This window comes from Crinia signifera, chromosome 2 (assembly GCF_055691185.1).
Source record: "Crinia signifera chromosome 2, ASM5569118v1, whole genome shotgun sequence".
Classification (NCBI taxonomy): Eukaryota; Metazoa; Chordata; class Amphibia; order Anura; family Myobatrachidae; genus Crinia; species Crinia signifera.
The window spans coordinates 179,767,840-179,794,722 of NC_139218.1; the positions used below are offsets into that span (position 1 = coordinate 179,767,840).

Sequence of the window (26,883 nt, forward strand, 5' to 3'; positions counted from 1 at the left end):
CCTAATTTACAATTAATTTAAACGAGAATTTTCTGGACTGCAAAGTGTTAAACAGGCACTGGCTGTGAGTTATATTGAAGATGCAATGTTTCCCCATACCAACCAGATTCTATTGTCTGAGTCATAAGTATATCAAGCTCTCTCCTGCCAAATGGTGGCTTTCCCCTTTTCCTCATCTTGGGCGGGATGTTCTAACATCTGCCCCCCTTCCGCCAGCTACCGCATAGATTAGGCATTCCCAACCACAGTCCTCAAGGCACACCAACAGTGAAGGTTTTCTAGATATCCAGGCTTGAGCACAGGTGACTTAATTAGTATCTGAGGGATTCTGATTAAACCATCTGTGCTGAAGCCTGGATATCACTAAAACCTGCACTGTTGGTGTGCCTTGAGGACTGTGGTTGGGAATGTCTGGCATAGATACTAATCACTTATGCTCCAATGTTTGCAATTAATAAAGAAAAGGACAGATCTTGCATTGAGGGCTGTCCTTTCCCATGCAGCGTTGTCCCTGGACTTTCGAGTCTGAGACCCGCGAGTCCCTCGCATGCACATGTGCAGAGAGACCGTGTTGACAGGGCCGGACTGGCCATCTGGCACTTCTGGCATTTGCTATCGGCCCTTCTGGCAAATGCCAGAAGGGCCGATGGCCTTGTCGGGCGATTTTGTGTGTGGGTGAGGAGGCTGTCCGCCGTCATCAGCAGCAGCCCGTAGCCCCTTGCGAGCCGCCTCCCACGTGCAGCATGTAAGGACGCAAGAAATCCTGCTCACCGTAAAATTAGCTGTGCCCGCCAATGCTAGCAGCGGGTCTCGGGTCTGCATCCCACTTCTCCCCCTACGCTGCCAGAACAGAAGTACAGAAGGGAGTTTGACAGGACTACCCTGTGCTCCATCCCGGGACCCGCCGATGGCCTCAATATCAATAATTACAGAAAACCAAACCCACTGAAAAGGTGTATAATCCCTATATGATGAACTGCTTACTACTCTTGCTTTTTAAAAAGCCCCCTGTGCATGGTGAAACACTGTGCCTCCCAGGGCCCTCTTGTCTACTAATCCTGTGACCAGAAATCCCCTGACGGCAGGGCCGGACTGGGACCAAAAATTGGCCCTGGCATTTTTACCAAACAGCCTCATCTGCTTTGGCTACACAGGCCCACCTGGTGGCACATGCCCATTACACATGGTGGCACAAACCGTTATGCCCATTACACAGTATATACAGCATAACAGCACATATGTCCCCACCAAATATAATACAGCCCATAGGTCCCCCCACAGATAATTATACAGCATATAGCCCCTCCACATATAATATAGCAAAAAGGTCCTCCTCACCCATATGATACAGCACAGATATTTTATGTATTCCCTGTGCACTGCATAAATTAATAAATAAAACAAAGGGTAAAGTTCTGACAAAATGGGAAGCCCCCTCATCCCCAAATGAAAACTCTGATAAAACCCCTTTAACCCCCCTGACAGGTCCTACACACACACACACACACTAGTACAGGTGCTCACCGTGGGACCTCAGCTGCAGCAGACTCTGGTGGGTATGGGTGAAAACCGGACCAGGACAAAACCCCCGGACAGCACATCAAACTCTGCATTTTGTAGCTTCTAGCCTCCGGTCCGAGGGGTGTCCTGTCCGGGGGGCTGCCTGTCACACCTGTCACCAGGTAGAGGAGGAGGGGTAGAATAAAGCCTCCCTGTTTGGTCCGGGCATGTAGCAAAAACCGGACGGTCCGGACCACAAGGGGAGGCTGTAATCTCCCATGTCCCTGGTGATAGCTATCACAGGGCCCCCCCGGACAGGACACCCCCGGACCGGACCCCACAAGCTCCGGACTGCAGATTTTGATGACCTGTCCGGCGGTCCGGAGTCTAGTCCGGGTCCGGTTTTTACATAGTCCCGACTCTGGTTTCTTGCACAAAGGTTACACCTGTAGCACTGCGTGATTGGGACATCTTGCAGCCGTCGGGTATTCTCTCCACACAGCGACGGGTGTTGAGTCCATGCCCTACGCTCCCAGAATGTGGGGTCCCGCCGCTTTCTGCCTTTCTATCTCTCTGTCCCCATCAGCCTGTATCATTCTGCTTGCAAATAGCCAGAAAATGCCAGCTGCCCGGAGCAGCTACACTGTCCGTTCCCGGTCTGCAAGCATGGTTGCGGTAGTGAGGAATTATGGGGCCTGAATGATGCAGGAAGACAACGAGTGTGCAGGAGCTGGGGGAGGCGGTGGAGCACCGCAGCTCCTGGTTGAATGAGTGCAGATGCTCCAATGCTGGCAGCCACTGGTTTCTAGGAAAACGGACGCTGAAAGGGGAAAGCGGAAACGGTGGGTGCCCTGTTTTGGGCAGTTGTGCCAGATGGCCAGTCCGATCCTGCCTGATGGAGTCTGTGTACCAGCAGTCAAGAGATAATAGCGTGGACCCTCCAAGCAGCTTCTTAAGCACAGGACTTAGAGGACATAACTCTTCCAGCTACGGAGCATCACCAATTATAGTCAGCAGCACTCCACCAGCTGTGTGAGCTTCCTGGAGTGGGGAGCCACAGATGGCATAGATTGGGACTGGACCCAGCACCTTCATTACATCTGTACCCATACTGGAATATGGCAATAACCAGGTATTGATCCTAATATAGCCTAAGGAGATTTGCATGAACCTAATACTATAAAGTACTTCTTTATCATTTGGATCCAATGTAAGTGATGCCAGCGTAATTAAGAGCAGCTTTCTTACTGATATGAGGACATTATTTTGTTATATTACCATCTAACATTCATGACAGTGTGCATGTTACTATGATTATTATTGCTTTTTCATTCAATACCCCCGGGAGGTTCATTATTAATTAAATTATTTAATGTGTTTTTAATTTATTGTGTATAATCAATTCTGTTTTTTTATACATTATTTCTTATATTATTGAGCGCCATACGATTTGAGTGTTTTACACTATGTGAACTAAGCCTCAATAAAGTTTCTTAAAATATTTCAACATCATAAATCAACTGACCAACTGCAGACAGAGTACATAAATGTTTGCAATTTAGGTTACTACGCCATTGGCACCATGTGAGCTGCCACATTAAGCAAAGGGAGCTGCTCTTCCCCTCTATCATGGACTGTCACATGCATGGGCCCCTATTTGCCCAACCCTGTAAAGCGCATGGCCTTCACAGAAGATCTATCTGAGGGTGAGCACACGCTGGACCATTGTCCAGCTTGAATGGTTGTGGTGGTCTGACCTCCGCCTCCACCAGCCAGAACTCCTAGCATGCCTGTGACAGCATCTACATGCCCGTAAGTAGATATATGCATCCGTTTTGCATACTGTAGATTTCCCATGTGAATGTTATCCAGCATGAGTGAGGTTTTTGTGCTGTGTGCCTGGAGAGATGAAGGGGGTGATTCAGTTTGGTTTGCAAAGCACATTTGATTTATTAATGAACAAAACCATGTGCACTGCAGGTGTGGCAAATTTAACGTACAGAGAGTTAGATTTTGGTGTTATGTTGTTTCTGTGCAGGGTAAATACTGGCAGCTTTATTTTTACACCGCAATATTGATATCAGTTTGAAGTATACACCCCACCCAAATCTAACTCTCTCTCTCAGCACATGTTACATCAACCCCACCTGCAGTGTACATGGTTTTGTACATTAGCAAACCAAATGTGCTTTACAAACCAACCTGAATCACCCCAAAGTTGCAGGTGGCAGTGTGCACATGTGTCCAGAGAGTATGAAAGTTGTTATGTATATTTTTATTTTTGGTGTTATTATTTATATTCTTATTAGTAGTATGTTTACTATTAGTAATATGATTTGTAGTATTAACTTATGTAATAAACCTGACCAAGCATGTTTGTACTCCAGTTTGAATGAATTGTTGGTTAGTTTTAATAATTCTGTTTATGGAACACATGAATTTTTGCTGTAAAATGTATCTTATTTTCATCTCTCCTTAGGGCAGCAAAAAAAAAAAAAAGATCTTTCCCAAAACCCCTTTCCCATTTTACCTCCATCACCCTCCCAAAACCCTTCACCCATTCCATCTCCACCCTCCTCTCAAAACTTCTCCCCATTCAGTATCTATCCTGCTTCCAAAACCCCTCCCCCTTTCTGTCTCCATCCTCCTCCCCAAACCCCTCCCTCAATACACCTCCTTCCCCCTTCAGACACCCTCCCCCAGTTCACCAAGTAATGGGGATGAAGCACAAGAGGCGGAAGAACAAAGTAAGCGCAATATTGCTTATAATGTTGGGGGGGGGGGTGTTTGGCAGAGCCCTGGCCACTCAGTCCTGGACTTAGCCCCCACCCCTCCACTTGCACAGATGCCCAGCCTTGGTTCAGATGCTCTGTCCTGCCGCTCAGCATGGTGTGGGCATAGATAAAGGAACCGGAAGGAGGTGGAGCTACATGGGACTCGATGGGGGGGGATGTGGGCTATATGGGAGTCATAGGAGGAGGATCTACGCAGGACTCAAGTGTCTGCTGAGCATGAACAAGTGGGAAAAAGAGAGGCTGATGCAGTTCCAGTGCCACCCAACCAGTGAGACTGCACTGTAAATAAAAGTGAATTTTTATATGGTTAAACGAAAGCATATGCTCTTATACATGGAGGTTAACTTTAAACGGTTTGTTAGCTAACTTATCAACAGCGTCATCTGTGATATATCTCCCGGCATTTGCGGCCAGCTGGAGTTGTCCTCTGAGTGGCAGTTGATCAGCATGCTGTGAATTCGGCCAGACAGGCAGGATGATTTAGCTGTCGGTAGTGTGGTTAGAGGCACTCGTCTTACTATCAAACCTGAATAGTAATGTAGCTGGACGATGAGCTAGTCAAAGCTTTCAGTCAGGATCAGAGAGTTAGACCACGCCCAACGCGTTTCATCCAATGATAGACTTCGTCACCCTATGACGAAGTCCCCACAGATAATTATACAGCATAAAGCCCCTCCACAGATAATATAGCAAAAAGGTCCTCCTCACCCATATAATACAGCACAGATATTTTATGTATTCCCGGTGCACTACATAAATGTATTCCCGGTGCACTACATAAATGTACCACAGTGCACTGTGGTACATTTGAATGATTGACAGTTCAGCCGGTTCAGATTATCTATCCTTTTGATAATGTTTATAGCAGAGCTTGTTCAGATTATCCATTGTTTGACTCTGCATTATATCCACATATGAATGTCCAAAATTTGGGGACTTATTAATTTGGAGCAGGATTTAGCTTACAGTTTATCTTTGATACCATTTTTTCGTTAACCTTTCATTTTGTGAGAATAGATTAGATTACGTTTACATTATAAAGCTTCTGTGGTTAACCATCTCTTATAAATAGAAGATGGAACACGACATTATGGTCTTGCATACTTACTTATGTCTGTATATTGCTGATCTCAATGTGCCAAGCTGTGCCAAGCGTTTATGTACATTTTGTTCATGTCACTTAGGTTTTTAAGAAAGATTGCGCCTCCAGCGGCGCCTAGTACCATGGCAGTTGACGGAAGATGGCGGGTAGGCGGAGGAGAACAACGTCATTGCGACTACAGGGAACGGCGCAGCAGAGATCGCACAGCATGGTGAAATGTTTGTCATTAATAAAAATGTCCTGACGAAGGGAATCAAATAAAAATTCCCAAAACTTTGCCAAATAGAACGTGGTGAGGTCTCTTTATTAGGATGCTTGCGAGTGCCGGGCATGGGTAGCACTGTCCCAGAACTTATTGTGTGTATGTATGTGTGTGTGGATATATACGCTCCAATGCTGGCAGCCACTGGTTTCTATTTTCCTTTCAGGCCAGTTTGGGCTCTAATACCTTGTAGGACTATGCAATGGTTTTCCTCATACTGTATATGCTTTATTTGTGTTTTACTTGCCAAATCTTTTTGGATCCAAAATTCTACCATTGAGGCCCTGGCAAATAAATGCAGTAAGATTTTTTCAGGTATGTGGGAAAATATATATTTTTCTACCACTAGATGGTGCTGTTATCCAAACTATTTTTTTTTTTCAATAATAGATTTTTATTAGGTCTTCAGAGAAAAGTACAAATGCATATACAGGAATATGGGCGATACTCAAACACGACGATATAAATAAAGTTTGCGTCACAAGTGTATCACCCACTAGTCTGGTTGGACAATGTCAAGGAGATACATAGCATTTTTATAACCGCCCTTAGAGACCTAAAATGTTTCAATTTTAATATAACCATTAAGAAGTACAAACTTGAACGGTATCGAATATATATGAAAGAAGAAGAAGAAAAAAAGGGGGGGGGGGAGGGAAAAAGACACAAAAGGGAAGAGTTAAAGCCACATAGTATAGAGTAGTAATAATTTAGTACCTGCGTCACACTAGGAGTGGCTCGTTGCCAGGGGAAAGGGCATATAGGAAGGACTATTAGTGGATTGAGACATAATTCTTATGTGTGTGGAGGCGAATTAATGGTATAAAAGTTCCACCTGTCGTCGCTAAACATAGAGAGGTTCTGCGATTCCCTATATTCCCGCCACTTCAGCCACTTAAGGTGAATCGATGAGGCGACAGGAGAGTATTGAGCATTTGCAGTTTCGAAGAGATAGTGGTTATGGACCTTATTCACGATATGATTGATTGCAGGTATGTCTGTAGATTTCCAGTGATGGCCTATAGCTGCTTTTGTAGCTATTAGGATATGTCTTAAAATATACAATTCTCCCCAGCTAGGTGTTCAATATGGTGTAGTAGCGCTACCACCGGGTCTAACTGGATACTGGTTCTAGTTACTACGCTAATGAGATCAAAGATTTCAATCCACAGAGGACGGATCTTTGGGCACTCCCAGAAGATGTGGAAGATGGAGCCCACCTCGCCACAATTCCTCCAGCATAAATCAGAGACATTCGGCCATATGGCATGGAGTCTCTTGGGAGTGAAATACGTCCTATGGCATAGTTTATAGAACATTTCAGCATGTTGCGAGCATTTGGACATTTTAAAACCTGAGTAAAGGATAGAGTCCCATGTCTCTTCGTTTAAGGGAGTATTGAGGTCGAGTTCCGACTTTAATTGGGCAGGTAGTTTTCCCTGCTTAGTTGTAGATATCAGGAAGTTGTACCACCTAGAGATGCCGCTTTTGTGCAATTGGGGAGATGAGGTGAGTATTTTAGGTGTAGGGAGTCCTACTGCGGGACCTGTACTAGTCGCTAGTAAGCCAGTGTCGAATTTGTAAGTATTTATAGAAATTATTCTTATGTATCCTGTATTTTTCCTGTAGCGAGGAGAATTGCAGCAGAGACCCCCCTTGTACTAAATGACCCAGGGAGGATATGCCCGCCGAGGTCCAAGACTCCAGATGGAGATCCGGGATAAGTCTGGAGATAGAGTTAAGGGATAACTCCGCGCTCGGCAGGGACAACTCTTTTGTCCCAGCGGTCACTCCGTTCCACACATCTAGGGTTGCCCTGACAGCCAGTCCCAGCTCTGATCTATTCGGAATAGCCCGAGCAGGGAGCCAGCATAGGTCTACTAGTGGTATGATTGGGGAAAGGGACTGCTCCAGCACCATCCATGGCTTCGGGGAGCTTGGTTCAAACCAGTCTCTAGCCTGGCTTAACAGGCAGGCTAAGTTGTATTTTTCAATATCCGGGTACCCGAGTCCCCCAAGGTACTTCGGTAGCGCAGTTGTGCTCCTAGCTAGTCTTGGCCTAGCCCCCTTCCAAATGTATTTAGTGAATATCTTGTTAATTTTATGCATTAAAGACTTGGGAAGTCTTCTCAGAATTGCCCGGAAGAGATAGATTAATTTAGGAAGGAGAATCATTTTAGAGGCCGCCAATCTGCCCAACCATGAAATTTCGTGGGTGAACCATTCCGTTATCAGTTTCTCAAAAGATTTGAGAAGCGGCAGAAAGTTGCATTCAATCAAATGCACGTCTCTGGTTACGAACACTCCCAAGTATTTAATTGATCGCATTTGCCAAGCATATCTATACTAGTCCTTCATGCGGGATGTCTCTTCGACTGGAATATTCAGTGGAAGAGCCTCCGTCTTGGAGGTATTAAGCTTGTAATATGAAACAGAGGAATACTCCTCCAACACTTTGTGTAGAGCAGGGAGAGAGCTCTCCGGGTTCTATAGGCAGAGGAGTACGTCATCGTCAAACAAGCAAATCTTGTGGGACATATCTCCTACACTTGGGCCTTTTTTTAGGCTATCTGTCCTAATCTTTTCAGCTAACGGCTCCATAGCTAACACAAATATGAGCGGAGACAGGGGGCAGACCTGTCTGGTGCCATTGGATATAGGGAAACTGGACGATAGGCAACCATTGACAAACACCTTCGCGGAAGGGCAGGAGTATAAGGTTATCCTTATAACCTTATATCCTTATATCCTTATTAAATCAGAAATCACTGTGCCTAACTGGGATTTTGTTTTATTAAATACAGTATTACAATAGTTAACCTGGATTATTTATCTCTTGACCAAGCAGGTTTATGTTAATTTGGTACTTATGTAATATCTGGGCTCCTGTTTTTCTTATGAGACCGCGTCCCCTCGCGGGGCTCGCTGTGCTCGCCACGCTTCGGGCACGGTGGCTCGCTGCGCTCGCCACACAATATAAACTCAACTCCATGCGTAGTTGGATAGTAGGGGAATGAAAAAATGGGGTGCATTTATCATGGGAGCCCAGATAATACATATGTACCGTTAATTTTATAGCAGCATGACAAGAAGCTTAAAGAATGGATGGATAGCGAAAGCCTGCCATGTTTCCAACAGCAAATCTTCTGATGTAATGGTGACTAACAATCACATCAGAAGAACCAATCGATGGATGTATCCTCACGATGGTTTCCTCATGGGAAGAAACTTGTGTTGCTCATGGGCAATGGAGACCCTAGGCTGGGACACATTTTTGACATCTGTATTCTGCTACATTTTACATTGCAAAAACATCACTTTTGCACTATTTAATAATGGCTAACAACAGTGACTACTGCCATCACAATAAGCATCATTGATTGTTAACCAGCAATATTCCCTGCCCATCCCTTAATAAAACAAGTGTTTTCAGTAGGTTGCCTGTGTGAGTCTGTGTGTTGCACTCGCAGGCATTACCATAAACACATTTAGGAGGTTATTCTGGTTGACATGCAGTTCTGCAAAGTTCACAGCGCTGCATGTCTTTTTAAGCCAGCCCACCGCGCAGGCCCCCCTCCCCCTTCACAGGGTGAATTCGCCCGCACGACTGCAAATGGCAGCTGCCATCCGGTGAACACTCACCACACAGTGCATGCACATGTGCAGAGATGTGCATATGCAGTTAGGAAACATTGGGTTAATTCAATAGAATGCGATTTTGCATTTTTTGCGATAATTAGTCAACAAAATGGCGTTATCGCATTTTTTGTGTAAATCGTCAATTTAATAGGATGCACAACGGGCCGTAATTCACATTTTCTTGCGTAAACTTAAACATCCTGAAAGTGCGTTAAAAATTCAAATTTTTATCGCTTACAGATGTTTTTGCACAGAAAAATATACAAATCGCATATTTAATGTGATGCAAAAACGGAAATCGCACTTTTGAGGTGTCTAAAAATCGCCCTTTTTTCAGACCAGGTTCTGATGGGCGAATTGGCCCAGAACTCACTTTGGTCAAGTGCACAAATGGTTAATTTGCTCACAGGTGTCCTAATTTTTCATCATAAACTCCCCTACATATACCCCAACATCATTAAAGACACCTTTGACACTTTTAGACATTAGGACATTTTGGTTTGGAGTTGGCAGTTGGTGATTTTGTCCATTTGGAGGAGTTGCGCAGGAGGAGGGAGGAAGCAGAAACTACCCCACCTATGGTAGTGAGGGGTACGCAGAGGGGGAATCTGATGCGTACAGAGATCATCAGGCACTACTTCTCAGGTAATGACATGTGCACTTTAAACTAACATGTACCCTTGCTGTAAGTGTCCTCACATACAATATACCAAATATCATATATATTCTCCAATATTTAGGGGAGTAGTCAGAGGCCTACAGGTGACGCTGGTGAAGCTGAGCTATCCCTTGCTCAGGTCATGCTGGTAAGTGCATTATTCACATCTTGTACAACAGTGGTTTTAAATTCATGGGTCTCCAGCTGTTGTGGGAATACACGTCCCAGCATGCCCTGACACACTTTAAGCAATACTTTCTATCAAATTAGTGCCAGAGCATGCTGGAATGTGTACTACCACAACAACTGGAGGGCCATGATGAGTTTAACACCGCTATTGTCGACCTATTCCATTTACAAGAGCGATGTACACCCATACCTACACATTACCATATACCATTACACCATGTAAGAATTATTATAAATCATTCGCATACAATACTACACAATAGTACACAGAGACTTTGGTATGTATGTATACATTTTTACTCATGTATTTCTGAAACAGCCGCCTTTGAGTGGGATACACATTTTACATGTAACAAGTGCTTATTAACATCAATATAAATCAGGAAAAACAAAAATCTTTTTTTTTGGATGCGTCAGCACGCGCACATCCTCCCTTGCCACCTGCCCCCAGCCCCCAGCCCACCCCTGGTCCTGACACTCCGACGGGGGGGGTGAAGTGGGTGAGCCACTCACTGGTGTACTGGAGACACTACTTACAGTAGATGTAGCTGCCCCTAATAAATTAAGCTCCATATGAGTGATTTGACCTTGCATAGCAATTAAGGCCAACGAGAGTTTCAGTAAGCGTGGCAATATGAGTATTGTGTTCCCGTAGGGCATTAATCATCTCTGCCAAGCGTGTGTCCAGGGTAGTAGCCATCCGGACTTGTGTGCCCACAGCAACACGTACACTGGTGGACAATTTTTTGACTTGCTGAAACAAGTTTCGGATGTACCCTTGTATGTTTCCTATTTGCTGGCTTTGCATGCCCATAAACTCTATCTGCTTACTTTTAAAATTATGCAAAGAGTTCACTAATTCAGCTGCGTTAGTTGGTGTGTGGGGTGATTGGGTGGGTGGGGGTAGGTTGGGTGTCACCACAGTTGTTTCTTTAGCAGTCTGTGATGGTGTTATGATTTCTTCCACAGGTGCAAAGCTCTCGACTGGTTCAAGAATGATATCCATTTCGTCTAGCATCATTTGGGAAGATTCAGTGGGTTGTGATGTTCCTGTGCATACAGATAAATTGGTAATTAATCATAATAGTGCAATATATGTGCAGTGAGTTGGTACTAAGGGGTTACGAGGCTAATGTCACATAACTATGGGTATAATGTACTTACACATGTACCCCATGACTTAATGTCAAATTTACATTGCTACTAAGTGTGATGCCTGGGTCTAAAAACATTCATTCCCGTTGCTATGTAGCAGCTGGAGATGAATGTAATGTATGATATTGTGTATGTGACATGGTTGTGTGTACTGCATGTGTAATGGTGTATTTTTTTTTTTCATTTCATTACCTGCAGCCTCAGGATCGGCTCCTATTTGTCTGCTGCGCTGTGGTGCGTTAGCACTTCGGGATGGGTAATCTGCAAAAGAAATTATTGGCAGCCATTAGACAACTTTGCATGGACAGCATTTGGTACTTGTTTCCTATCTGGGCGCCCACGATCAAAATCGCGGTCATCGGGGGTAAAAATCGCGGTGATCGCGGTCATCGCGGGCATCGCGGGTAAAATTGGATGGTCGCGATGCCCGCGATGACCGCGATCACCGCGATTTTCCCATAGGGAACAATGTTAAAAAGGCTGATTGACCGCGATTTCACTGTTAAATGGCTCAATTGACCCGATTTGGCCATATTAACCCTGAATTAGGCCCAATTAACCCTTAAATGTCCCCCCCAATTTTTGACGCCACCCCACGATCCACGCCAACCCGAAGCGTGGCGAGCGCAGCGAGCCCGCGAGGGGCGGCGGTACGCGTCCTCCGACCTTTTCATGCCCTACTATCCACTAGGGCGTGGTGTGAGAATATAATAGTGTGGCGAGCGCAGCGAGCCACCGAGCCCGAAGCGTGGCGAGCGGACGCGGATACCTTCACTGTGAAGGCTGCGAGGGGACGCGCATAATTGTGAAGGTATCCGCGTCCCCTCGCGGGGCTCGCTGCGCTCGCCACGCTTCGGGCTCGGTGGCTCGCTGCGCTCGCCACACTATTATATTCTCACACCACGCCCTAGTGGATAGTAGGGCATGAAAAGGTCGGAGGACGCGTACCGCCGCCCCTCGCGGGCTCGCTGCGCTCGCCACGCTTCGGGTTGGCGTCGATCGTGGGGTGGCGTCAAAAATTTGGGGGGACATTTAAGGGTTAATGGGCTCTGTGGCCCATTTAACATTGATTCCTATGGCCAAATCGGGTGGATTGAGGCATTTAACAGTAAAATCGGGTCCATCGCGGCTTTTAACATTGATTCCTATGGGAAATCGTGAGCATCGCGTCGCGGGCATCGCGGGTACATTTATGGCCGGCCGCGACGCGACCGACGCGATTTTTCAGGTTTAACATGGTTTTCAATGGGAAAATCGCGGGCATCGCGTCGGTCGCGTCGCGGGCAGGCATAAATGTACCCGCGATGCCCGCGACGGGCGCCCAGATAGGAAACAAGTACCCAGCATTTATTAGCAGCATGTGCATTTCTTATATATGAACTATAAATACTTACATGGGTGATGGGGAACACTATTTTTATCCCCTTTGATTTTAATGGATTGTAATAGTTTAAAAGTAGTAATGTAATCATTTTTTTATAGCCTGTAAACTGGTGGCAAATCTGCTGTATGTATGCGTTTCAGCTATACCAACATGACACCTATGTTTGGGCCCACAGTCATGTTAATCTGTAAGAAATACTGCTGAACTTGTGTTCTAAACCAGCAGTTGTTGAACTACATGGCCCAGCATCATGAACAAATTCTATCTATGAGCATGCAATTAATGTACAATTACCTTGCTGGGATATGTAGTTCCACAGCAGCACTATAGTTATGCTAACATTACAAGAGAGCATTACATATAAAAAACATGTATGTTGGAGATCATAGGCGTGCGCACGGGGGGTGCCAGGGGTGCACAGGCACCTCCTAATGACTGTGCACCCCCCCGCACGATTGCAGCCAGGCAGACCCCGCCAGCAGGGTCTACGGTGGACGTCCAACGTATGCCTGCCAGGGACAGGCTGTGTGTTTAATTAAGTAATCGCGCTGCGCTGCGCTCCCGGGACCTAGTTGACGCTGATTGACAGCACCATATAGGGTGCCGGCGCCGTATAGGAGTCAGGACAGGACAGCTGAGCGATGGCTCAGCTGTCCAATCATATCTGACACAGCAGCCTGCAGCTCAGTGACTGGCTGAGCACGCAGGCTGCCGGGAGAAGGAAGGAGGTGTGGAGGACCTGCAGTGCTGTGTAGGAGTAACGTTGTGCACAGCCTGTCTGCCCCACCAGGAATCCACATAAGTGAAAGTAAGGCAGCACTTCCACATTTACAAGCACAGTATGAGTTTGTGTATATACATATTATATATATATATATATATATATATATATACATACACACAGCAGACTTAATAGCCTTCAAAAGAAAGAAATTGGAAACGGTCGAGAGTGATTACCAGAGACACGGTGTGTACAAGTGGCTGATAGGGGAAGGTTCTTCCCAGCCAACAGGGTACAGACAACGTGGAGGGTATCGCTCACGACAACCACGTCCCAGAGAGCCTGAATCCCAAATTTCTAACTCATCCTCTGAGACTGACACAGGTGACAGTTTACCCCCCCCTCGGGGTTCCTCATATCAACAAACGTCCTCATCTTTTTTAGAACAGAGAAACAGACCCACCCGCAGAGACATCTTAAGTCGGCGTGCAAAAGACCGCACCCGCGGAGGGGTGGGAAATCCAGGCAGAGGGCAAACAGGAGGGTACAGGGGGTACAGGAATTAATTTTCAATCTGTCATCTAAGAGCCTTACACAGCCAGAGAGCACAGTACTCTCGAAGGGTTTGAACTTTATCCCCACTCATAAATTCAATTCATTTCAGTGGTCAATTGACCACTTTAAAATGGGGAGGAAGCTCCGCCTTCGAGAGCGCTTTGACAACAAAGCTGTACAAAATTCAATGACTACTCCCACTGGTGCTTCTAAAAAGATCTTTAAAAGACCAAGTACTTATGACCCTATCAGTACTAATGCAAGTTTAAAAACCTTCCTACGGGTAGTGGATAAGGATTGCAAGGAACAAGCTAAACAGAATAAAGTTTTTGATAACTTGTCCGCTGCAGAGAGAACAGCTCTAAAGGGGTTACAGGATGACACATCAGTGGTCATACGTAGCGCCGATAAGGGTGGGTCCATCGTGCTACAAGATTTCTCTGATTATGACCTCGAGATTATGAGACAACTGAGTGAAAAAACAACTTACCTTGAATTGACCTCCAACCCTATGAGTGCTATAAAATATAGAATTGATGAGTTACTAAAGATGGGTTTGGCGCAGGGGTGGATTGACGAGGAGACAGGGGACTATTTAACAGTGGAACACCCGGTATGCCCAATTTTATACACGCTACCTAAGATCCATAAGTCCCTCGTCAATCCACCTGGGCGTCCAATCATCTCAGCAAGGGGTTCTCTTTTGCAGCCACTTGCAAAATGGTTGGACTACCATCTACAGCCACTTGTCCAGGCCACACCCACGTATCTCAGAGATACCTCACAGTTCCTTGAGGAGATCAGAGGCTAGGTGTCCTGGAACCAGACTGTTTATTGTGTACAATGGATGTCAATTCATTGTATACGATCATCCCACATAAAGAGGGAAGTGAAGCAGTGAGAGCTGCACTTTTGGAAGGACCATATGGGGGTCCACCCATTGAATTTTTGTTAAATGCGCTAGATTTGGTATTGAAGTATAACCATTTCCTTTATCAGGAGAAGTACTATATGCAATTGGCGGGGACTGCCATGGGGTCCAATGTGGCCCCAGCCTTCGCCAATCTGTTTATGCACTCGTATGAACAAAGGTTCATCTTTCCGCATTACTCTGGGCACATCAAATACCTAAAGAGATATATCGATGATGTCTTTCTCATTTGGTTGGGTGACGAAGTTTCTTTTATTGAGATGGTTAACACACTGAATGGTTTACCCTCTCCGGTGAGATTCACCTATGCTTGTGATTCCAACTCTATGAACTTTTTGGATGTAACTATCCTTAAGAATGGAGCATTTTTGGGCTATACCCTTTACCAGAAAATGACCGACAGGAACACCCTTCTTTGGGCTACGAGTCACCACCCGGACTCTCTTAAGTCCAATTTACCCATTTCACAATTCCTCCGGGTTATGCGTAACAACTCTGAAGAGTCGGCCATGACCAGACAATTGTCTGAATGCAAGCAAAGATTCCTTGATAGGGGGTACAGCCTCAAAACCATTGATAAGAGCCTCACCAAAGCCAAAAGAAGATATCATGAACAAAGTAGGATTCCCAAAGGTATAACCCAGAACGCAAGAATGATCATCAATACCCATTGTGACACCAACTTCAAAAACACACAACGTGTCATTAAATCACAGTGGTCTCTGATCACTTCAGATCAGGCGTTCAAGAAATTGGGTAATGCTCCTCCACTGCTCAGTGTGAATAGAGGACCTAACCTTAAGGATTACCTACTAAGACCAAATATGAAACCAGCAAAAGCAGATCAAGATCGGTGGCTTACCAAGAAGAATGGGTGCTACAAATGCCTTGGCTGTGCAACCTGCCGGGCACTCATTACGGGCACATTCTTCTGCCATCCGCACAATGGCACAAAAATGTATTTGAAACATCGTTTATATTGCCTACTTGATCATGTGGTTTATTACTTGATTTGCCCTTGCGGCTTAATGTATGTGGGTAAAACCATTCGTACCCTCCGCGAAAGAATTAACCAACATAGATCTTCGATCCGGTTGGCCTACTCCACTGGCTCCACTGATAAGCCTGTGGCAGCGCATTTTGTGAAAGAAAAACACCAATTGTCTACTTTGCGATACATGGCCATAGATTGGACCCCTCCACCGCCTCGTGGGGGTGATAGGGGGCTCATGCTTTTGAAAAAGGAGGCCCAGTGGATCCACCGCTTGGACACTGTTTGGCCCCGAGGCCTAAATGAGAAGACTCATATGAATATCTTCCTATGATAATCTATATTTCTTTGTGCTAATATCCTGTGGTGATTGCTAGACATAATTCTAGTTTAGAAGATAACAACTATATGCTTGTAACAGCACACCCCACTAGCAATGTTCCCTCTAATTTTACGAAGGCTGTGTGCGGCAAAAGATTTTGGCTGTGCAACTTTGGAATGAAATTTACATTTTTGTGCGTCACTTATATATAACTGGAAAATGACGTTCAGCATTTGTGTTAACTTTACTTCAAAATTATATTAAACATTTAAACATTCAAAATACAGTACACAATGTAGTTAATGGGTGAAACAGACATTAATTGAGTCCACAACTGCAAAAAGGGACTACTGCTGCTTTGTGCGCTCAGTTGTAATGTCTGTGCGCACGCTCGTCAAGGTGTGTGCGCGCGCACATGCGCACAGCTTAGAGGGAACACTGCCCACTAGTTACTTAACAGACTCGGTAGCTATAGATTTCTGGCATCTATTTACTTATTTACTTTGCAACAATAATAATATAGCAAATATGTTCTAAAAGACAGAACTGAAAAGCAATATCAATGGGACCTAATTGGTGATGTGATATTTGTTTTTAATAGGTGTTTTGAAGTCTGGGTGCCACAGTCCAGGCTGATTTATTGCCTGGTATGTTGCCCCCTGACTCCAACACTTAGTTTTTAATATCTGTGTGTTTATGTTGTTTGTCCTGTTTGATACATTCTTGATGTTTTCAATATTTTGTAAACCAGAGGCAATGAGTAACCCTGGCCGATCGCCTATATCATTTTTTTCAAATTATAGTCTTTTTTGAATAACGCTCTCTTGGACCACTATCCTTTGTGCCTGTGAAGCGATATGCTGAATATGATATATTTTTTTGAACTTTAATGAGTTGGTTCTCTATATATAGACTCTTTTCAATCGTTAATATTTGTCCCAGAAAATCCAAAATGGCCGTGCGTTTCACAGTCTTGATGTGCAACGCAAGCCTGGCCAGTAAAATAGGGGGTGGGTCCCTTGGACAATAGGAACCAATGACCCTTGATACCGTTTTGCGGGGAAACACCAGCGACGCGCACGCTGAGCTCGGGTGCGCGTCGCTGGAGGATGACGCGCGATGCTGTAGCGCGAACAGCATCTTCCGGTTTGTGCGTTCCAAGGCAGTGGAACGCACGCTGATGAATGCACATATGAAGCGCTACACTATACCCAGAGTTAGGTAAGTGACAGATTAGTTTATTTCGCTGTATGGCGCATTTTTGTGGGCACAGGGGAGGTGATAAATAGTAGCTGAAGACATACATTCACTATTTGATTGATTAATTGGCGATGGGCAGGTACTTCCTGCCTCAGGTACATATATACTGTGTTAATGGACATGGTGAGTTATACTTTTGGGGCTGTGACCCTTACATCATTTGTCTTGACAAAGGGCCCGCCGTGGCTCGAAACGTCGACATCCTGCTTTGAAAATCTGGTGATGTATTAAACTTTTATTGGCATTGAATTGGAAGACTGGTGAGTGCTCTTTATACTGGACTTTATATTTGGCTGTACCCCTGGGACTACAAGCCTGAGTTGGCACCCCAGCTGCTGATACTTGAGATTTGTGTGTGCTGGCCCTACCAAAATACATATATATACATATGTGTATATATATATATACATATACACACACACATATATGTATGTATACATACACACACACACACACACACACACACACACACACACACACACATACATACATACTGTACTTACATATATATATAATCCCCCCCTTGCTCTTTCCTTCCTTACACTCCCCTCTCCCCCGCCCACCCCTGTCATGTCCCTCCCCCCCATAATGTGTAATGGGCATCACGTGTGTCAAATAATGTGTAATAATGTGTAATAATGTGTAATGGGCAACACGGTGTGTGGCTTAATGTGTAATGGGCATGACGGTCTGAGATGTAATGGGCATGACGGTCTGAGATGTAATGGGCATCACGGTGTGAGGCACAACGGCTAATGGGTATCATGGTACGAGGCGCACTGGTAATGGGTATCACAGTGTGAGGCACAATGTCTAATGGTTATCACGGTGTGAGGAGCACTTGTAATGGGTATCACGGTGTGAGGCGCAACATGTAATGGGCCTCATGGTGTGTGGCATAATATGTAATGGGCATCACTTGTGTCAAATAATGTGTAATGGGCATCACGGTGTGTGGCATAATGTTTAATGGGCATCATGCTGTGTGGCATAATGTGTAATGAGCATCATAGTCTGAGACGTAATGGGCATAACCGTGTGAGGCACAACATGTAATGGGCATTATGGCATGTGGTATACTATGTAATGTCTGTGTGATGTGTAATATGCATTACGGTGTAAATTTTAGGCGCGCACACTGTCTCTATGGTACCTATTTTACAAAAATTTGTCAAGCCCTGGCATGTGGAATGGGCATTACGATGTGTGGCAATATGTGGAATGGGCATTACTGTGTGATGAGCATTATGGTGTGTGGCATTATGTGGAATGAGCATTTTGTTGGATGGCATTATGTGGAATGGGCATTACTGTGCAATGCATTATATGTAATGGGCATTACTGTGTGTGGCATTATGTGTAATGGGCATTACAGTGTTTTTGCAGCGCACCTTCGGCACGCACTGTCCCTGTTTTTAGTATTCTGAAGTGCATATACATAACTAAGTCACCTATTTAGTTTGCATTGATACCCATAGGCGGTGATGGACACGCCCAATAGGGGGTGATGGACACGCCCCCCCCCCCCCCATGGTACACCCCCTAAGAAAATGGGCTGCGTACGCCTATGTTGGAGATGAAATGTGGGCACACTTACCAGCGTGGGGTGGCATTGCTGGCCAGGGAGCACCTCTGGTGGGATAATCCGCTTTAACTTGGTCTCATAGGAGTTGTAGGACACACGTTTGGGGCTTCCTCCTCCAGTCTGGGTAGCCTGCTTCAGCTCAGTGGCCATTTTGTTCTTCAGCTGCCTTTTAATATCGTTAAAACATTTCTAACGATACGTTTATGGTTGCTGACTGCATTTACTTCCTGTGTTATGTCCTTCCACATGGCCCTCTTGCGCTGTGCAGTGGTTCGATGGTGATTTTTGCCCAACAGCTGGTCATATACAGGGATCATTGCCCTTACTAGTGTGGCATGGCCAACAGCTCCATTAAAAAATGACATCCTGCTGCAAGTTTCCAAGTTTATACTATTAAGTTTGTTAATTTTATCATAAGATATTGTACAGTACTTGTGTAGTTTCACGGCGCCACTATCCATGTTGGCATGGAGTTGGCATGGAGCGTAGCGTGCCACCGAGCCCTCGGCGTGGGCGAGCGAAGCGAGCCCCGCAAGGGGACTCAGACGCACGGCGCCATGAAACTATACAAGTACCTTGTACTACTTTAAAAATAAAAGCTATTATTTTGCTATGTATGTGTTTTTCAAATAAAAAATTACTGGATTGTTACATTTAGGTTTTATTTTGTACTCTTTACAAAGTCACACAATCGCTCTCACTGACATGCCCGCGACACTCCTATAGTACTTCCACCAAATGGACCATTATTTTGTGAATTAGTAGTACCCTCCAGGAATGCCCTTCACTTTGCCTGCTATCCTCTGCCTCCCCCTATCACCCCCAAAGCCACCATAAGCTCTATTATTTGCATGTATATATAAAAAAACACATGCAGGGCAGGGCCTCCAAAATGAGCTTGTCTGTGTAATTGTGTAAGAAAGTAAACATAACTCCCAACTGTTCCATTTGATGAAAAGGGACGAGCACCCGAAAAGGGGGTGTCGTGTATGCAAATGAGGGCATGGCTTATACAAATTAGGTTGTGCCTCCCGTTTTCTGACACTGCAACGCTGAATAGATGCTGTGGGCATGCGCACAGCGTCTATTCTGTCAGATTGGGGGGGGGGGGAGACTCCCAGCTGCCTCGGGAACGTCTCCAAAAATCGGGACGTTGCCACGTTTAGCGGGACAGTTGGGAGGTATGAGTAAGTGATCGCTTACAGCCTACTGGCCACTTAACTAGCTGAATGTACCTGCAAGGAAGGGGTGCAGCATGGCCCCTCCTCTATTCAACCTCCCAACAGGACAACATTAAATTCATAGTAGTAACCAAATACATAAGCATATAATTATGAAGATGTTAAGGTAAATTGTGCAGCCATCTACCAGTCTGACAGCCCTTATATATGTTATGTTACAGATTACCCATTACTGGACACTTCATCACTGGCTGCAGCGGGAGCAATAATCGGAGTGGTCCTAGCTCTTTTTCTCACAACAGTGTTCATGACCGTGCTCCTGACCCCTGGAAAGAAAAGAGCTTCATACCTTGATACAATGTGAGTATTTATAACAGTAGACTTTATATATTTTACTAACACCCCTTTCACATAGCACCTCGGACCGGGGTTATTGCTGGGTTGGTGACGTATGCACCTGGGTCGGGTTGTGGCGTGAAAGCACCACAGCTTTAAACTGATAACTTGACTTCGGTTATAATCAGGGCCACCGAGAGGTATGCCAGGCCCCGGTAAAATTGGGGCCGTGGCCTAACAGTAGGAGGCATGGCCACCTCCCTCAATTAGTCAACGGGGAGGTGTGTTATTGTGTCGTCGTCCCCCTCAGCAGCAGCAGCAGCACACCTACAGCATGTGCTGTGCTGACTGCAGGCTCAGCATGAGCTCTCACTGTCAGTGAGGCGCTCATGTTGAGCCTGCTGTAAGCACACCCCACATGCTTGTACGTGTGTGCTGCTACTGCTGAGAGGGGGGGGGGGGGGGGGACACACAATAACACACCTCCCCCTCGACTTTAGTTGTTTTTTTCATGCTCACCCTAATAATTCTGGAAACTATGATTTTCTGTAATTGACTAAACTCAAATTATTGTAAAGTAATAAAAATATTTAATAAACCAAACATGGTGACCTATTATGTGTGTATAGCAGCACTATACCAAAATAACATTGGTGTAATCTGGCCTTGGAAATTGGAGGATATTGGCTTTCACTGTGGTCATTACCCTGATGATGGAAGGTTCTATCCTCCCTCTACGTGGTTGAGGACCCACATGAGGGACACCTGGAAGACGGCATCCCGACTGTTGGGCTTTTAACAGTCAGGATTCTTACCGTCGGAATCCCAAGTGTTGGGAGGTCACCCGAAACTTGACCTGAAAAGAGATAAATAGTAATATAAACATACAACCAACTAGCTCCTGTCATTTTAAAGCACAGCCTCTAACCTGTCGGTTGAGAGCTGATTAGCTGGTACTTTATCGCTGTCCACTTTATCACTCTGAGTGTTAATTGAGCAGTATGCCTATACTTATATTAAGGAGTAGTGTGCGGTCAGACCTCTGCTTTTCTCCGGGGTTCCTGCTAACGCCTGGAGGTTTAATGCCACCGTTTTCTCCACCCTTGAGCGTGCGGGGCTGATGTCTGAGGGCAGCGCAGGTAGCTCCCAGTGGATTGCTGGTCAGGCAAAAGCACGTGGAGATGCTGATGGCACTGCACATGGAACCAGAAGTGACGGCATTGTGGTTCAACTCCATGGCAATGGGAGACTTCTTCCACCATCGGGAGACTACTTCTTCTTCTGCCATTACCAATATTATTTTCAAGTACCTCTAACTGGTCTGCAGAGTACTAAATAACTAAAAAAGTATAATCTGATTGGTTGCCATGGGAAAAATCCCATCTTCAATAGTAAATTTAACCCGATACGTCTGTGAACAGCATTGTTCACAGATATATATCACTGGTGTACACCTGCCAATTACTTAATGATAAAACAGTTGATGTATTGATTGGCCAATATATCTGGCAGATTATACCCACCATTAAACCCCCTATTCACTAGACAACCCTTGGGACCACCAATATCATTAACAATATTGGTGGTCCTGCTCTGGATGATATTGTGCATACACACGGAACAATCTCATTAATGAAATAATTTAGTGATGTGCCCAGGACCACGCTGAACATGCAGATCATCGGCTATATAGCCAAAATTTACCTGCATGTTCAGCCAACACAGTTGGGGGGGGGGGGGGTTCATTAACGATGCATGGTAGCATGCATCGTCAACCATATTGAGCATACACACTACAAGATATCGCTTAGAGAAGCCCTTCTGAACAATATCTTTTAAAACATCGGGTAGTGTGTATGGGGCCTTAGCGTGCCTTGAGGACCGATTGTGGGGACCACTGCATTAATGAAAATATTGTCAATATTAAAGAACATTACTGAGTTAATATAGTTTATATACACCAAAAAAAGTATTCCTAACAACATAATTACTTTAGTGTTTTTGATTGAATATGTTATTGCCTCAATGGGTTCTGTTACTTATGTTTTGACAGCATTCAGCTTCCACCTGCACATAAACCCAGTCCTGCTTTTGTAGGTCATTCCGGTTCTGTTGTTGGTAGAGAATACCTATACAAGGTAGGCTACAAAGTCTCTGTCCATGAAAAATTATCAAATCAATTATCAAATACGATAATTGATTTTCCGAATTTGCAGAGATTGGTAAAGTTAGATTTTGTAATATAATCTAAATTGTTGCCTTAAAGAAAATGAATTACTTATTTTAATTTCATCTATTCATTAATTTCTTATTTGTATATTATCATACTAATTATGCATGGTGTTATGACACGATTATAGTCAGCGGCAGCTGCAGAGCAGTCTACCTAGCATACTTACTTAGTGAGGGTAATGGCCGGGAGTCGGTAACCTCTTTCACCCCGGGAAGGTGTGCAAGTCTCCCGCATCGCACGCGCAGCCCCCCCCCCTTCCACATGATAATGTATTCAGCGGGTCCACGGTGAGGGTCGAGGCCAAAATGACACAAATCGAGCCACTCTCCCAATCCGCAGACCCACGAATTACCGCAATTGACTGTCATGATTGCAGGGCTTGGTGATGTCTGCCTCTTCCACCCCCACTGACACAAAGTATCTGATCTCCTCTCCGGGCTTCTCCAGGAGAGGAGAAAAAAATGTAGGTAAGCGTGCTACCAAGTGCAGCAGTGGGGCCACTAAGCACATAAATACATGTGAAGATGTATGTAATATATGTGCTGGCAGTGTATCCCTGGATCATCTGCCGTGCTGTATATCACAGAACCCAGGATTTGGCACTAGGCTTCACTCTCCTAACACCGAAACCCAAGCTTCTGTGAAACTAGCCAATGAGAGTCTGAGGTCAGGTTTAGGAGAGGGAAGAATGCTTGCTGACTGTGTCCTGAGTTCACCTGGGATATTTAGAACTGGTTCAGATCCTGATAAACTGCCACTGATAACAGTGATAAACAGTCATTGCCACTGATAATAGTGTTATTGCTGGATTCCATTTCAAAATTGTTGTGTTTTAATATATTTTCCATTATTATTGTATGCCCCCATTTCCCTATAGTGAAGATTCTGGAAGTGTATTATTTTAAATCTGTGATTTCCAACTTTAATCCTCAGGGGCCCCTAACAGTGCCTGTTTTATAGATACCCTCAGGATCACAAGTGAAATAATTAGCACAGCCTGTGGACCTTTTATCATGTACCTGCCAGTAATGAATATACCAACTAGGAGATCTGCCCAACATGCACTGTTATACCCCTTCCACACATGCAGTTTTATCCCAGGGTTTTGCACATGAACTTGCATCAAACCGTGATTAAGTCAAAGTCAGAGTACATGGCAGCTGAACTGGTACATGGACACAGGTATTTAGAGGGAGGAAGTGGGTACTAGTTACCCAGTCTTTTGGGGGGCATTTCCCACCCTCTCTTTTCTACTTGTCAGTGTCAATAAAAGTTGCAGTACACCCTCTTGTTAAAAACTGTGCAGGAAGGAGAAAAATTGACTTAGATTCCAGATGGTGCCCATGTTCGGTACATTCAGTACCCTAAGAGATAACCAACCTCACCCATACCCATACAGCATGAAGGGATAGGATTACGCTGCAGGAGGAGAAGAGGGTAAGGCCAGAAGATGGGAGGGTTAGGATTAAGGGAGGGCAGGGGGAAGGTAAGTATACTTGCCAGACCCCTGTTTGGATTCCTTGCATTGGGAACTGACATCCCCTCTGTTGGGCATCCATATGTATTCCTTTGTGGGCAGGCATGTGGATAAAATACTCCTAAAGGAGACCGTTCGGTAAAAGGGATACTACAGTATATACCTGATAAATAATAGATTTGGCCATTTGACGTAGTTGCAGCAACAATGGCAAATACAGGATTTCTAGAATTTCCCACTCTGTGGTACATTGGAGCAAGACCAGGAGTCTGGGGGAGCAGTAGAAGAACCTAGTAATAACCATGGACAATAATGTTAACATGTATACACTGGATACACTATAGATTCTCTAGTATAGGCTGTATTAAACATTTAAATCATATAAATAACTGGCCAGGAAAAGGTAAAACAGACCATTATTAATCTTCATAAATATTATTTCTAGAAGGGGATTTTTGGTGACAATCCCTTTTTGTCCCTTTACCAAAAACAATAAATGAGGTACCATTTTAAAGATTAATTTATCAGTTTCCGGTGAATTGTTCATTTAGAATTGCACATTAAATTGTTTGTTTCAAAATCAAAGTAAAACATTGACTTTTGGCACATTCACATGGCCAACCTATTAAAAAAACAAATATATACAAAGTTAATTTAACCAATACTGTCTCTTTTTCCTGGTCCAGTGCTGTGATTACGGACTCTAGTAATCATAATTTATGCCATTGCTATTGCCCCCACTATACAATGCCGGGATTATCATGGATGCTAAGGCTGTTCTGCACATAAACTGTCTACTGACAATACATGTGTGGTGGCCGTTGGCAGAGAGGGTTCTGGAGAAGCCCTTTCCTAGTGTTTTCTGTGAGTTAATAAATGGGCCACTATTGGGTAAAGCATCTGGAGCTTTATTGCCATCATACAAACCTATGGGGGCTGTAGCTGCTGTCACAAATTGAGCCACCGTAGCAGATATCTCTGATTTGCTGTAAACCCTCCATAGTATGTGCAGTGGATTTTTGCTAATATCCCACAAAAAATATTTGATAAATGAGCCCCTAACCTAAACCATGAGATTTTTTTTTGTACTGCAGATGAAAAGCCACAACGGTGTGAACTACGAGGGTGAGGTGCAGAACACAGGTAATATCGCTTGCAGCATGTGTTTATCAGCACATCTTATCAAAGAGCCTTGTGCAGATCCCAGGTCTAGACAAGTCTACTTCACAAGAAGCCAACATTATGTCTAATTTGTACCTTTCAAAACATTTTGTGCAACTTATATTGTGTGCCATTAACATACTGAGCTCATTAAAGATGAGCGTATTTGTATTAAAGTCAATTACTAATTTTAAGATTTCGGGTAAGCCTTTCTTGTAAATAAACATTTATAGGACCGTTTAATTCAGTCATACATTTTATCATACAACATAATGAATGTTACAAATACTGTAGTTGTCCACTGGGACTGGGATATGTCATCAGTCATAAACCCCCCATGCGGGATATTGCGATCCGCAGAAGGGATAGCAGGAAGCAGGATAGTCACCAATTAATGGGACTGTCCCATTGTTATCACAACAGTTGGGAGGTATGTATCCATGGTTACCAAGCAGTGACTTACTGTGCGATTTGGGCCTGATTACACCGATTACACAATATGGTCAGCACTCGTGTTGTACTGCATCTGATACAGTGCTGCAGGCAAGGAGCGGGGTGCGGTGTGAATTGGAAAATCCTATTCAAAAGATTGGGCAGCTGCTGATTGGCTGAGATAATTCTTTCAGTCTTTTGAATAGGATTTTTCAATTCTGCCACCCCCCATCTGCAGCTCCCTGGCTTGCTTAAATGCAATATATTACATGTAAAAAAATGGCACATCAAGTGCCAAAAACTTAGTGAGATCTGCCGGGGGAGCTCAGGGGAAATCAGGGCTGACGTGTACTTAGGAAAAGTCGGCATAATGTATGAATCACTTTATTGGCCATGTATACTCTCGTATACTAGGAATTTTTTGTGGATACAGTGCAGCTTCAAGCATGGTACAAGAGGGATGACATAACATACTGTACATACATTGCAACAGTTGCGCATACAAATAACATTTCACATGTTATGATTTGCAAGGTTAGACAGAGCAGTTAGGTGTTTAGATTAGCAGTATCTTAGAGTATATTGTTCAATAGCTGAATAGCAATCGGGAAGAAGCTTTTTGCGGTTCTTGCCGACTTGGCAGGGATGGACCTGAAGCGTCTACCTGATGGGAGAATATGAAACAAGTTATGGCCAGGGTGGAGTTTGTCCACCACGATCTTCCCTAGCGCGCTGCTTGACCCTGCTTAAGTATAGTTTCCTTACATGGGGAGGTCTATCCCAATAATCTTCTCTGCTGTCCTCACCACTCTTTGCAGGCTTTGTTTGTTAGATTCATTGGCCCCACCATATCAGATTGTAATAGAGGAGCATAGAACAAACTCCATGATAGCAGTGTAAAAGAGCGGCAGCAGCTGCTGTTTGGCCTTTCTGACAATGGAAGTTATGTTGGGCTCCCATATGAGGTTGCGAGAGATTTTCATCCCAAGGAATTTGAAGGTCTCTACCCACGAC

The 26,883-nt window shown here is 44.6% G+C and overlaps 1 protein-coding gene across 2 annotated transcripts in view; it reads left to right on the forward strand.

The window, feature by feature from the left end:
* The window catches only part of NECTIN3 (nectin cell adhesion molecule 3), a 132,085-nt gene extending 106,438 nt beyond the window's left edge, over positions 1-25,647 (forward strand). The window contains exons 6-8 of one of the 2 annotated variants that reach the window (XM_083173257.1): positions 20,452-20,590; positions 22,620-22,704; positions 25,371-25,647. In XM_083173257.1, coding sequence (XP_083029383.1) covers positions 20,452-20,590; positions 22,620-22,704; positions 25,371-25,526 — 380 coding nt within the window. In that variant the 3' untranslated portion in view covers positions 25,527-25,647. The remainder of the gene's footprint in view (positions 1-20,451; positions 20,591-22,619; positions 22,705-25,370) is intronic. The other variant, XM_083173258.1, reaches the window with a different exon arrangement.
* Positions 25,648-26,883: the final 1,236 nt, after the last annotated feature.